Here is a 13,942-nt window from a genome sequence, read left to right on the forward strand (position 1 = left end):
AGTAACCAAATGCTTTGTGATTGGATGTAAGGCCTACTACACAGAGCTGAACTCATGCCTGGTACTGTAAATCTGGTCAAGAACCATTGGCTGGGAGGCCATAAGATCCTACAAGAGAACCTACTATTATTTAACTAAACAGACATGAATCAAACTATCCTCTGAACATTTATAGGTATACCAATGGTATAGCTTTCAATTCTCATTAGAAAATTTTTTTTCCCCCAGTGGACAGCAATTAATACAGAGACTCACAGAATGGGTAACTGTAGAATTTTCAATTCCAACTGGGACACCTATATAACATTCCTTACTCACATGGCTCAGGGAACAATAGCAGAGGAGTGGGTGTACAGATTGTAAGAACAAGACATTGAAAGGTGTCTTAGGTTTCTGTTTGCTGTGGTAAGAATCATGACTAAAATCATCTTGTGGAAGAAGGGATTTATTTCATCTTACATTTCCAGGCAATAGCCCATCACTGAGTAAAGTCAAAGCAGGAACTCAAAGTAGGAACCTGAAAATAGGAACTGAGCAGAAGCCACAGAAGAGTGCTGCTTCCTGGCTTGCCCAGTGTGCATTCTCATATACTGCAGGACCACCTTGTCTAGGAGTATTACTGTCCCCAGTGGGTTGAAACCTTCTGTATCAATCAATAATTGATTAATCAGTTAAGAAAATACCCCATAGTCTTGCCTACAGGCCAGTTTATGAAAGCATTTTCTCAACTAAGATTCCCTCTTCCTCGGTATGTCTAGGTTTGGGCCAAGTTGATAACAACCAGCACAGGAGGACTGCACAACTATATTTTGAAAAGACAGAGCTGCAGCACTCATGAACTTAAAGTAACTGTGCTTGCCTGCACAAGACCTACACAAGAGCAAAACAGTCATAATCCCAGCATAGACGGGACAGGAACTCAGAAAGCCCTATTTCTAGATGAGGATCTTTGACAACTGAAGGCTGTAGGGAAAGTAGAGTTAGTGTTCTTCAGGGAAGTAGGTTGACCACCATGCTTTAGTGGATGGCCCTACATCCATACACATATAGCCAAATGATTAGATTCACTGGGTTATGAAAAGAGGACCTGAAATTCAGAGAATGGTGGGGAGCAGGAGGAGGCATCCAGGAGGAACTGGAAGGAGGATAGACATGACCAAACTGCATTGCACATATGTATGAAATTCTCAAAAAATGAATTAAAGATTTGAAAGGCGTTTTCTGAAATCAGGTGCAAATGCAAAGTAGTCGAGAAAGAAGATGCCAAAGAACAGTGAGGTGTTGGCAAGAACTGAGGATTTTATTACAGGAGAACCTGCCATGAAAACAGGGTGAATAGTCTCTTCTCTCAAAAAAGGATGCTTAAGCCTGAGTAGCCCCTCTCTTAGCACTGGGCCACATGTAACAGGATTGCATGTTTAGAGGCCTGCCTTCACTGCTTGACCAGCAGCTCTAGAGCATCACTGGGGATGGTGGTGTGTCCCCTCAGGATCTAGCACAGACAGGCACTTACTGCACACTCACATGGCAAATATCAATCTGTTGGTGAGTAACACATTGTCTGCTTTCCTTCAAAGAAATCTATTGAAAATATTGTAATACATGGTACTTGAGGAAGACAATTTACATGGCTGTTGTGTCTAGTGCTTTCCAAATGAATTAGATGAGATCATCGGAATCATTTAAGTGCTTCTAGAATGAACACAGGTGCATCTAATTTTAAGGCACCAATGCTAGGTCACAGATCACCCATGTTCTTTATTTTGATCTAGGCAAAGAATAAAGAGTAAAAAATGGGGAGTGGATGGAGAGAGAAGGAGAGGAGAGAGAGAGACAGAGAGAGAGGGGAGAGAGAGAGAGGGAGAGAGCGAGCAGGGGTAGAGAACATGGGAGGCATGATGTTCAAATGACATAAAATACACAGTGAGCAGCAATTGATTGGATCCATCAGTGAATTGTTTGGTTGTAAGAATGGACAGCAGCTAGAATGATCAGGAAACCTTATTTTAGACAATGCACACACACACTGTAGAACAAGACATACTGAAAGGAATGTTGAATAAGGGATGAATAAAAACAAGTATTGGCAAAGATGTAAAGAAATTGGGATATACTTTGCCATCTATCTATATCTATTCCCATATATCAGGCAAAATGGCACAGCAGGGTAAATGCTCTTGCTGTACATGCCTGATGACCTGAGTTCAATTCCTAGAAATCACACAAAGGTGGAAATTGACTTTACAAAGTTGCCTTGTGACTGCCATATGTGTGGCATATGTGCCCACATGTACCTCTCTCTGTCTCTCTCTCTCTGTCTCTCTCTCTGTGTCTCTCTCTCTGTGTCTCTGTCTCTGTCTCTGTCTCTGTCTCTGTCTCTGTCTCTGTCTCTCTCTCTCTCTCTCTCTCTCTCTCACACACACACACACACACACACACACACACACACAAATAAATAATTTAGAAAAGAACTGGAAGCTTCATAGCTTGCTGGTGGAAATGAGAGCCAGGGTAGCCACTTTAGAATAGTATGACAGCTCTCAAAGTTAAACACAGCATTCTCTTAGGCCACAGCACTTCCACTAGTATGTCTATACCCATGAGAGTGGCAAACATAGTTACATGTAAAAACTTCTTTATTCATGTTTATAGCAGCATTCTTCATAATATCCTTAACTGGTAAAATATAAAAATAAAATTCTAAAACACCCCTCAATGCTGAAAATTCCTAAACCCGTGATATATCTCTATGATGGAATGCTATTTGGCAATAAATAGAAATGAAGAATTGCTGTCCATACAATGGAGGAATTTTGTTATTACATAAAGGATACCAGTTACTAAGGTCTACACACTGTGATTCCATTTGTTCAAACTGTCTGAGAAAAGCAAATTTTCCAAGACATAAAGTAGTTTAGGAGCTGCCAGAGGATTGTGGGGCTCAGGATGGATAGGAAGGAAGTGATGATTGATGGATGTGAGTTTTTTTTTTTTAAAGATTTTATTTATTTATTATGTATACAACATTCTGCTTCCATGTATATCTACACACCAGAAGAGGGCACCAGATCTCATAACAGATGGTTGTGAGCCACCATATGGTTGCTGGAAATTGAACTCAGGACCTCTGGAAGAGCAGCCATTGCTCTTAACCTCTGAGCCATCTCTCCAGCCCATTAGGGTTATTTTAAGGGTAACAAAAATGCCTAGATTGATTGTGGTGGTGGTTGCAGTTTTATGAATACATGGAAGGTCACAGAATTGTGTGTTTTACATAGAGGAACATGGTAAACAGGCATAATGGGGGAACATCCTTCTGTGTATGCTTATGTTATTGGTTGTTAAATAAAGCACTATTTGGCCAATGAAGCAGAAAGATAGGTGGGACTAAGAGTCAAGAGGGATTCTGGAAAATGTGGTAATTAAGTCTTGTGATCCAGGCAGGAAGTGACATAGCAGGCAGACTCAGAATATAAGCAGGGGACAAGCAGAAAATCTTCCTCTTCCCCCTTCTCTCTGCTCTGGAGCCACCATGTGATCCGGGCAAGAGAAGACGCCTGCTGCTGGCATCCGTTAAGATAAGTCTTATAAAATATACAGATTAATAGTTATGATTGATAATTGAGACTGAGCTAGCAAGTAAGAAATCCTAATCATTGGCCAGCAGCATTGTACCTAATATAAGTCTCTGTGTGTTATTTTGGCTGCTCATGTGGCGACAGGGCTTGGCCAGCTTCGCAGGAAGATTTATTGTTACACAGGTAAATGTGTTATGGTAAATAATACCTTAAGACCCAGTGAGTTGGGGCTGGAGCGATGGCTCAGCGGTTAAGAGCACTGTCTGTTCTTCCAAAGGTCCTGAGTTCAATTCCCAGCAACCATATGGTGGCTCACAACCATCTGTAATGAGATTTTGTGCCCTCTACTGGCCTGCATACATTCATGCAGGCTGAACACTGTACACATAATAAATAAATCTTTTTTTTAAAAAAAAAAAAGAAGCAGTGAGTTTAGGGGCAGAAGATAGGCTGATGTAACTAAGCCTTACACCCCTTGCCTAGCAAATGCAAAGCCCTGGCTTTGATCCCAACACCAGGAATTAAAAAATGTGGCCAAGTGCCTCCAATTCTTATTGCCCAGTTTGTGGCAGGGAGACTGCTAGAACAAGGCACACCTTTCTGGCTGTTTCCTTTAAAGATTCAAATGTTCAACCTCCCAATAGGTTTGCTTCATTAATGGTTGCAATACACTCTTCTGAAAGAAAGTCATTTGGTATCACTTTTTTTAAAATGGCAATGACTCATCAGACAGCATATGGGAAAGTAGACTGACAATGACCTGCTCTGATGAGCCACTTTGCAGCAGATGCAGAGGGAAAGAGGCCAGCAGCACAGGGCTCACACAGAAAGCTTCTAAGAAAGGGGGAAACTGGCTATTTGCTGGGAGCTTTGTCCTCAGAAAGGACCTGAATTACCTCCCGTCACTCCTGCTGCACTTGGCTGTGGACTATAATGCAACTCCTAAGGGCCAGCCCATCTCCCTCCCTCCCTTTTTCTTATTTTCTATACTGGAAACTGAATCTAAGCCTTCTCACATGTATTACTGAGCTATATGCAAAGCATTCAACTTACTTCTTTATTTTAAGACAAGATCTCACTAAATTGCTCAGGCTGGCTTTGAACTTAGAATCCTCCTACCTCAACCTCCTAGGTAGCTGGGAATTCAGGTCTGTAATAACAGGTCCAGCTAGGTTCCAGCATTTTGTATTTGGTTTTTGTTGTTGTCTTAATTATCTTCTTTAATATTGACATCAACCCTCTCACTGAGGTGTGATTCTCACTTTACAGAAAAGGAATCAAGCTCAAACTCAAATAGGACCTTCCTTGAAAGAAATTCCCCTAGACTGTAGGCAGAGCCGGCAGCCAGAAGTGCCAACTAAGAGCCAGCCTTCTCTGCCATCAATTCCTTCCCAGTACAAGGACACACAGGATTACTTTTACAACTTCTCAGGAGAACTCAGAGAAGAAGTTTCCAGCAGCTTTGAGCCCACCTCTCTGGCCTCAGACCTCCCTTGGCAATTGGAAGGATTTGTGGTCTAAGTCCCTGAAGTCAGAGGTAGACAAAAATCCATCATCACTCACCAAGACAGACACAAACCTCAAGATAATTTGTTTTCCAATGGTTTTGGCTTAGAGTTCTGGTTTGGCATTGGTTTTTTTATTATTTTTTTTAAACAACTAGCAGCTGTAGGCAATTTTCTCTCACACAATAGAGACATCAGTAAGCAAAGAGTGGAATTTTCTCCCTTTGAATGCAAAGTAACAAGCAGTCTTCAAGATATATATGGAGCTGCCACCGCCAGCTCCTGGGTAGGGTTCAATTCGGGAGTCTGATGGAATATGCTGGAGGGAGCACAGATGCAGATATATGCAGATGCTAGCTCTTCGCTGGCTCCACAATCCACAAGGCCTTCAGCTATCAGTGGCACACCTCTCCTCAGGTTCATGTTCAACTGTAAAGTCCTTTGAGCAGGAAATGAAACCAGGCCATAAATGTGCCATTCCTGCCCTTCTGCATAGCTATCATGGTACATGAATCACAGCCCCTCCCTGGGAGAGGACTATGCATCCTCCATCCATCTCGGTGACCTCAGTCATGGCCATGTGACTAGTGGTGCCAACCTCTACAAAAGAATGACACTTTCTAACCCAGTGTTTCCAAGCATGTCTTTGTGATCCGCATTGGCAATGAAACGTGGGCCCCAGTGACATGACTGACTTAGAGATTGCTGCTTCTTTTCCTCTTGGTAAGAAGGTGGCAAGGAACAGAACTACTGACCTGGGGTGAACACGTAGCACTAATGCAGGCTAAGGCTCGGCTGTTGGAACCATGGTTTCACTACCACAGCAGAAGCCTCCTGCCCTTCCCCAAGCCTTCTGAAAGTCTTCCCTGACCATATTCCTCATCACCTGTTGTCCACCCCACAGCAAGAATTCACATGATCCCTGAAGGGGAACTCTGTGCTTGTACCTTTGATGATGTTAGAACTTCATGATTGGTCCTCTCTACTGTTATCAGTAACTGAACTCATCACAGTTCTGAAGGCCAAGTCTAACTTCTTTGTGTGTGTCTGCTTTGTTTTGTTTGAGACAGAGTTTCATGTATTCCAGGATGGCCTCAAACTTGCTATGGAGCCTAGGATGACCTTGAATTTCTGATCCTCCTGAGTCATCATGCCCAGTTTATGTAGTGCTGGGGACTGAATCCAGGTGTCATAGTTAATATTCATTGTCAACTCATTAAGCTTTAGAATACACCATGGATACACAAGTCTGAGTATGTCTATGAGGGTGTTTTCAGAAAGATTTAACTGAGCAGGCAAGACTCACCCTGAATGTGGGCAGCAACATTCCATGGGCTGGAGTCTTGGACTGACACAAAGGGACCACACTCATCTCTCTGCTTCAGTCACATCAGGCACATGTGACTAGTAATTGTGCCACACACCTGCTACCATGCCTTCCTGTCACTATGGACTAAAGCCAAAGACACGTCTTCTCCCTTAAGTGGGTCTGTGCCAGGTTGATTACAGGGATGAGAAAAGTCATACATCAGGTTATCTTGTATGCTAGGCAGGAACCATACCAATTGAACTATATCCTGAGCCACGTGTGTGTGTGTGTGTGTGTGTGTGTGTGTGTGTGTGTGTGTGTGTGTGTGTGTGTGTGTGTGTGTGTGTGTGTGTAGCCCAGTCTGGCCTTGAGCTCACTATGGAACAGAAGATGACCTTGAATTCCCAGTTGTCCCACCTCCATTTCTCAAGTGCTAGGATTGCAGGCATGCCCCATCACAGCTGGTTTTAGCTTTTTATTTTGAGACCTAAAATCAAGTTCTTCATAGTGTAGAGAAGGAAGAAGGGATAAAATATTCAATATCATAAAGTATAAACATGCAATCATAAGCTACCTCTTTTTATCCTAATCAACTCTGCTCAAAAATAGGCTCATTTCTCCCCTCGGGAGACCAAAACGCAAACCTCAGCTCCACAGACTCTCGCTGGCTCATCTTTCCATTTCTGAATTCTCATCTGTAGCCGGAACAACACTGTCAGTCCCCTGGCAGGCAGTGACACAGCCTACTTTCTGCCCTAAGAATCAAGCAAAAGACCACATTCTGTAGCTCCTGCCACGCAATCACATGCCCAATGAGAAGAAACTCTACTAGGAAATGCTGGCTGTAATCAAAGGAGGATACGGCACACCTGGGACTCCACTGAACACCTTGAAGGGTCAGGCACTAGACCCCACCCACTGTGGCCTGATCTGGCTTAAACTTGGAAGTAATTCTGAGAAGCAGTGTTTCCCCTACAGTTTTCAGAAACTGGGATCAGAAAAATAACTTGGCTGTCTATACTTAAGTAGGAAGATTCAGGGTAGTGAACTGAAGCAAGGAATGCTGATCTCTATACTAGCTCTCTTTAAATTACACCATAAAAGTGAAGAGTCCACTTGCACCTCTTGATGAACAGGTTCTACACAGTCTATATCATCTCATTTGAGGTCAGTGATCTCTACAGTGTGATGATATCTATAAAAAGTTTCCCACAACAGCTGTTACTCCAATCCTATCATTAGTCTAAATAACGATACAGCACTTAAGTACTAATGTCTTTCACCAAAGTTCAAAGACAAATTGGGAAGCATGACTAATTTTCAAGCAGCAGTAATAATACACATTGGGAAAGGAGTGAAGGAACATGGAGGCATTCCAAAATGTGTGATGTAGATGCAGGAGTGACACACATAAGCATAGACCCGAGGAAGAATGAGGATGAATTAGAGCAATTTAGGATATAGTACCTACCACTATTTTTGAACATCCAAATGTTGAAATCCCTCTGCCTATTTGAAGCACAAATAAAACCTTTGAATGTAGAGTCATATGACCCTTTTCAACACTCACCTGTATCAATCCGTGTACACGCATGTGCCCTCGCGTGCACATGCACACACACGCACGCACGCACGCACGCACGCACGCACGCACGCACACACACACACACACACACACATACATTTACTTCTCCATAGTCAGTGAGGACAGTAAAAGCTCAGATACAGCCAAGGCAACCCACCCATTGCCTTTCCTCTTCTCCCCTGGCTTATCAAAATGACAGCATAAACATCCAGGACTCACCACAAGTTCACTGAACATGACATCCAGCTCCTCCACAGGGGGCATGGGCAGTGCTGGCTCCATGGTCTGAAGTGCAAAGTTGCTATCATTTCGAAGCCGATATGTGATTTCTGGGTGGTCATTGTTTCGGAAACAGCAAAAGATAAACGAAATTCCGCGTCCACCTCTCTTCCTTGGGGCCATGGTTGAATTTTCTCCTATTTCCTGATATTACTAAACTCTGTGAAAAGACAACATGACATGGTTGAGTATGATAGACAAAAAAGTTTTGAAAAATCAAACCAATTCAAAAGAGAGTTCCCTATGTTTCTGGCAACATGAAGACTCTACAGGAAATGGGGGGGGTGTGTGGCAGAGAACCCATGTCCTTCCATTCCCTTAGTGAATGCTTCCTTAGGCCAACTGTGTACAAAAAAATGCAGCTCCAGCTACTGCACCCTGCAACATGCTCTGACCAGTCCAGCTGACGGCCATTCTTGGTATGGAATTCTTTTTCCTCAGGAATGACTGTTTCTAAAACAGCAGACAGAAATCGTTTCAGAAAACCACAACCAATAAAAATGCAGAGTTGTGGAGCCCAGTCCTAATGGACACATCTACAAAGTGCTCCCACACCTAAGGCCCAGGGAACATTGCTGAATAGACACCAGAAAGATTGTAAGAACCAAAGGATCAGGGAGTTTGCCGTGAGATTGTGTCTCCTAGAAGCTACACCCATAAAGTCTGACAAACATGACAGCCCAAATGTGAGCTAAACAAGGATGATACCAAGGAACATACCAAACAGGATGGGGAAAAGCCCACAAAGTCTCAATCCCATGCACAAAGGAAAAACAACAACAACAACAAAAACCATAGGCAACTAAGCTGGGAGTGGGAGAGGTGGTCTTATCCTCTCCCACCAATTGGTTGCCTGGTGTCAAATGATAACCCTTGAAAACATGCATATAAGCAACATTATATGAACGCAACAGGTTACATTTTGGAGTTATACATGTATAAAAATACATATATGCATGCAATAACTATTATTTAAAAAAAAGAGGCCAAGAATTTGAAGGAGAGTGGGAAAGGGTTTATGGGGGGTGAGGGGTTAGAGGGAGGAAAGGGAAGGGAGAAATGTTGTCACTAAATTATAATCTCAAAAATAAACACCAACCACAAAAACAAAAATAAGAACGATTGTTTCTTCTTTGGTCCCTAGTAAATCTCATTATCCTTGTTTTCAAATTAAAGCTTTATATTTTTTCTTTTATTTATTTAATTATTTGTGGGAAGGGACATTTTGTGCCACAGTTCATGTGTGGAGTCTGAGGACAATTTGGGGGAGTCAGTTCTGTCTTTCTAACATGAAGGTTCCTGGCACTGAACTTGAACTCAGGTCATCAGTCTTGGTGTTAAGTGCCTTTACTTGTTGAGCCATCGAGTCAGCCCTCAAACATCCTTTAAAGTCCTACTTCAAATTCTGTCATCTCTCTTAGGTTGACTTAATACTGAATAGATGCTCAGGCATCCACCTATCTGTCCTAGCACGTGTGCAGTCCTGTTCTTTATCTGTATCTTCTGTTAAATAGTGCTAATTCAAGCACATGGCCTAATGTACTTTGTCTAAAGCCAGAAACAGAGGAGTCACTCTGCAAATGTTTAACATAATTGAAGTTAATGACAAATCAAGAACTTTAGGGATTAGTGCTTTTTAAACAGAAAGACATGAGTCCAACAATAAGGGAAATAGTGAAATAAATTCATTAAACAGAACAAGACATCCAAATACGTAAGTTAAAAAAAAAGTTCAAATGCTATTTTGTACAGACACTCTACCCTGCAAGATAACAGGGTGTTCTCAGAACGTATTAAGATTTATAAATATATACAAAGATATTACTAACATTAGCCTCAAAAATAAAAGGTTTGGGGAGCTGTGCCTTTCTGTCTTGTAACCCTTTAGATTTTCATCATAAGTGTTTTTAAGCCCATCCTGAATTAGGAGTCCCAGCCCATGTAAGTAGTACTAACTTAACTGTAATGTCAGTAACTGTAATGTCAACATGCTCCTACCAGGAGATGGGAAACAGACAAGAGAAGAAGCTAGACGCTTTCCAGTAGCTATCCTAGCTTATGCAGCAAGAGACAAGAGCTCCGTCTCAAGCAAAGTGGAAAGTGACAGGGTCACCATACTTTAGAATTGTGGACAGGTGACTTGCTGAAGAGCTATAGAGAATGCCAAGCCCCTGGGGGGGGGGGAGGAGAGACAGCTGATTACAGAGATGAAGTCAATGATACCACATTCACAATTAAGGACAAAGCAGTTTGTTCTCCCACACAGGGCTAGCAGGTGGCAGGCACTTCCTAAAAGACAAGAAAAGACCCAAGGGGGAGGAGAAGGTCTGCATCTATCTAAACTTGAACTGATCTCTGGGCTGATATACAGAAACAGGCTCAGAACTGTGCTGCCTCCAAGGTGGAACTGAAAGCCAGTGGGCCACAGCTATGGGGGACACATGCAGTTCTCTGTGAGTGTGTGTGTCTGTGTTGGGGTGGGGGGATAAGGTAGCAGGAAGGAGACCCTGGCTGGCACTGTGATCTTCAAACCACTCCTCTTAGGAATGCCCAGGACTATGATGCACCCTAACAGTCTCAGAAAACTTCTTGCAATTAAAAAGAACATGCACAGCTAGCTCATCATCTCCTGAGCCTCCACATCTGTCCCATCTGCCTTTCCACCTTCCCTTGGGTTACTGCATCTAAAACACACTGATCGTGTTAGCTTTGACCTCAGAACCTTTGCACCAACAATGTCAAGAGACTGGCAGGTTTAGGTCTACTTCAGTACATGGCTGAATCCTCATGATAAAGCACTAGCACTCTCTCAAAGAGGCCACCCCGATTATGGTCTTTCCATATCCCATGCACTATCCTTTCATCCTGATGAAAAGTTCTTCATAGCAGTTGCCACTAGCTGGAATATCCTATGTGGTTATTTAATGAAGGAAGAGCCATGATAGTAAATACTTAAGGAATACTTGTTAGTATCCAGGCATCTGTACTGGCCTGTCCTTGGGGTTCTGACAGGATATGCCCTCAGCTGCAGCCACTAAGAGAACCACCTGTGCATATTCACTATGTTCCCTTTTAAACAGGCCCTGCCCACCTCCCATCCCTCTCTCTCTCTCTCTCTCTTCTCTCTCTCTCTCTCTCTCTCTCTCTCTCTCTCTCTCTCCCTCCCCCCTCCCCCTCTCTCCCCTCTCCTTCTTCCTGCTGCTCCCAACCCTGGAGACCAGTCTCCCCCTTCTCCTGTCCCTAATAAAAAACCTTCTTCTTGAACCCTGTCTCATGGCATCTTTCTCTCATGTGCCACTTTTCTTAAATTACAACAATTCTGAATTTGCATATTCTAGCTCATTTTAAAGGGCTCTACTTCAAAAGGTTTACCAACTCTGGGGCATGAAGATGAAGGTTGGACACTTAAGTTTGGCCTATAAGGTTTTCAGCTTTTAAAAATCAATGTATTATACAAGACTGTTGTACTTAACAATACAAATAGAAACACAAAACAGAGACTAGAAACAAGTATGTCAGCATTTAAAAGTAGCTCTGGAGAGATTTTTTTTCTTTGGTTTTTGTCCTTAAGTTTTAAAAGTGAAACTCACTCTATCAACATAGAGAATCTACAGACCCCACTGTAGAAATCACCACCAATTTTTTTTGGTTTCCTCATTAATATTTTGGGTAAGTTTTTATGCATAACTATGTTTTTATACATAGTTTTTATATATAACTATGGCTTACAAACACCTCTGGGATTGAGCCCTTATCGGTCTAGGTGATGAGGGGAGTGTGCAAGGTTTCTGAGCATGTGCAATTTTAAGTCCTTGGGACATGAAGGGAGGGAGGGACGTGGCCCTGCAAGATGACCATGTTGGCTCTGAATTAAAGAGTCAGCTTAGACATCTAATATCTTATTGAATTGGAACATGCATTTCTTGGTCTATAGTTCACATGTATAAGGTCATACAACACACATGTGGTACTTGGGAGTCCCTGGACAAGTGTTCATCAGTACCTGCTATGTCCCCTATATAGTGAGCACCTAAGGATTCAGAAATGGTAACTTAGAGCCAGGGAACAGTTGTGTGTCAAATCATTAAAACAAAGGTAATATGGCATGGCCTTCCAGAAAGCTCCAGGGAAACCAGCAATAGGATCTGGAAACAGTCCTTGACAGATGAGTAGAGTCAGGAGCGAACAGGAAAGTGAGGCACCCCAGAAGAGGGGATAGGGCAAGCACTGATGAGGGGAGGGGGCACTGCCAAGGGTGTTAGGCTTGTGTAGCCTGAGGCAGGCTAGTGCACATCCTCAATTTCCTATGGGAAGGCCCTGGGCTGTCATTTCCTTGCTCAAAAATCTGCTAATGGTTCCCTCAGTACTATTCTAAATTGGCTTTCAGTGCTCCAAATTGGATTTTAGCCCAATTTTCCTATGTTTTCTATTTAGTTACTAATGTCCCACTTTATTCACAGGCCACTTCCTATGCCCCCCAAATATCTTATACTCCTATCATTTTCTACCTAGGTAGCCCCTTGTTCTTCATGACTTCTGTCAACATCCTCCCGCCCTGCCAGTACCAGTCTCCAGAGCACTCAGACTGTGAGACATCTGTGGCTGATGGCAGCTGGAATCTGGCTCAACATTTCTTAAAGCAATCTATCAAAGCCTTAAAACAGGCACACATTCTGACCTAGTATTTCTGCTTTTGGGAATATACCCTAAATGCTTGCTCAGAGACACAATCAAAGATGTTCTCTCTTTCTACCCCCTCCCTTCCCCCTCTACACACACACACAGACACACACAGACACACACAGACACACACACACACACACACACACACACACACACACACACACACCAAACCATTATCCAAAACAGCCAATAAATAGGAGCAGAAAATAAGTGATAATGATGGGAAATCATGTAAAAAAAATGTTATAATGGCACAAAGATGTTGGATCAGCAGCAGCTATTTGTAAGATACTTAATGACATGCTCATAACTGTAGATACACATTATCACATTTTCATTGAAAGTCCACATGCATAAAAGCATACGATGAATGGGAGAAATGTATCAATATCAGCAGTAGTTGACTCTGCTATGTGTGGATCACCTTGACTTTTGAAGACATAAAGCCTCTCGAATGCCCTATATTGTTATAATGCACACTATTCGCACGACTAAAGAAGACATCTTTTAAATAATTGATGTGATTACTTGCTAGTTTTAGAAAAAGGAGGAAAGTGTGAAAAAATGTCCATTAAAAATACTCAAAAGAGAGGTGCATCAGGTTCCAAGTTCCATCCCCAGCACTGCTAAAAGAACAAAGAGGCAGAAGAAAATATCCAACTGATTGGATATTGATTGGTGATTTGTACAACTAGTTTGCTAGACTACCTATGGGGAAGGAGTAGTTGTTTTCCTGTAATCTGCTGCAGATGCATAGCACATATTTACATTATAATTCACAACAGTAGCAAAATTACAGTTATGAAGAAGTAATGGAATAATTTTATGGTTGGGGTCAACACAACATGAGGGGCTATTTTAAAGGGTCACAGTGTAGGGAAGGTTGAGAAGTACTGCTCTAGATAATCTCATGTCTTATACTCTGATAGGCATCTGATGCACCCTAGGTTAAAGGAGTAGTAACTTATCTCATTAAACTGTAACTCTTGATGTTTGTCTTTGG

General features: G+C 42.4%; 1 protein-coding gene across 2 annotated transcripts in view; it reads right to left on the bottom strand.

Annotated features, from left to right (window-relative positions):
• The window catches only part of Daam1 (dishevelled associated activator of morphogenesis 1), a 168,409-nt gene that overhangs the window by 91,215 nt on the left and 63,252 nt on the right, over window positions 1-13,942 (bottom strand). For both annotated transcript variants that reach the window (XM_027418217.2, XM_027418218.2), the window contains exon 2: window positions 8,197-8,416. In XM_027418217.2, the coding sequence (XP_027274018.1) occupies window positions 8,197-8,379 (183 nt within the window). In that variant the 5' untranslated portion in view covers window positions 8,380-8,416. The remainder of the gene's footprint in view (window positions 1-8,196; window positions 8,417-13,942) is intronic.

This window comes from Cricetulus griseus, chromosome 5 (genome assembly GCF_003668045.3).
Source record: "Cricetulus griseus strain 17A/GY chromosome 5, alternate assembly CriGri-PICRH-1.0, whole genome shotgun sequence".
NCBI lineage: Eukaryota > Metazoa > Chordata > Mammalia > Rodentia > Cricetidae > Cricetulus > Cricetulus griseus.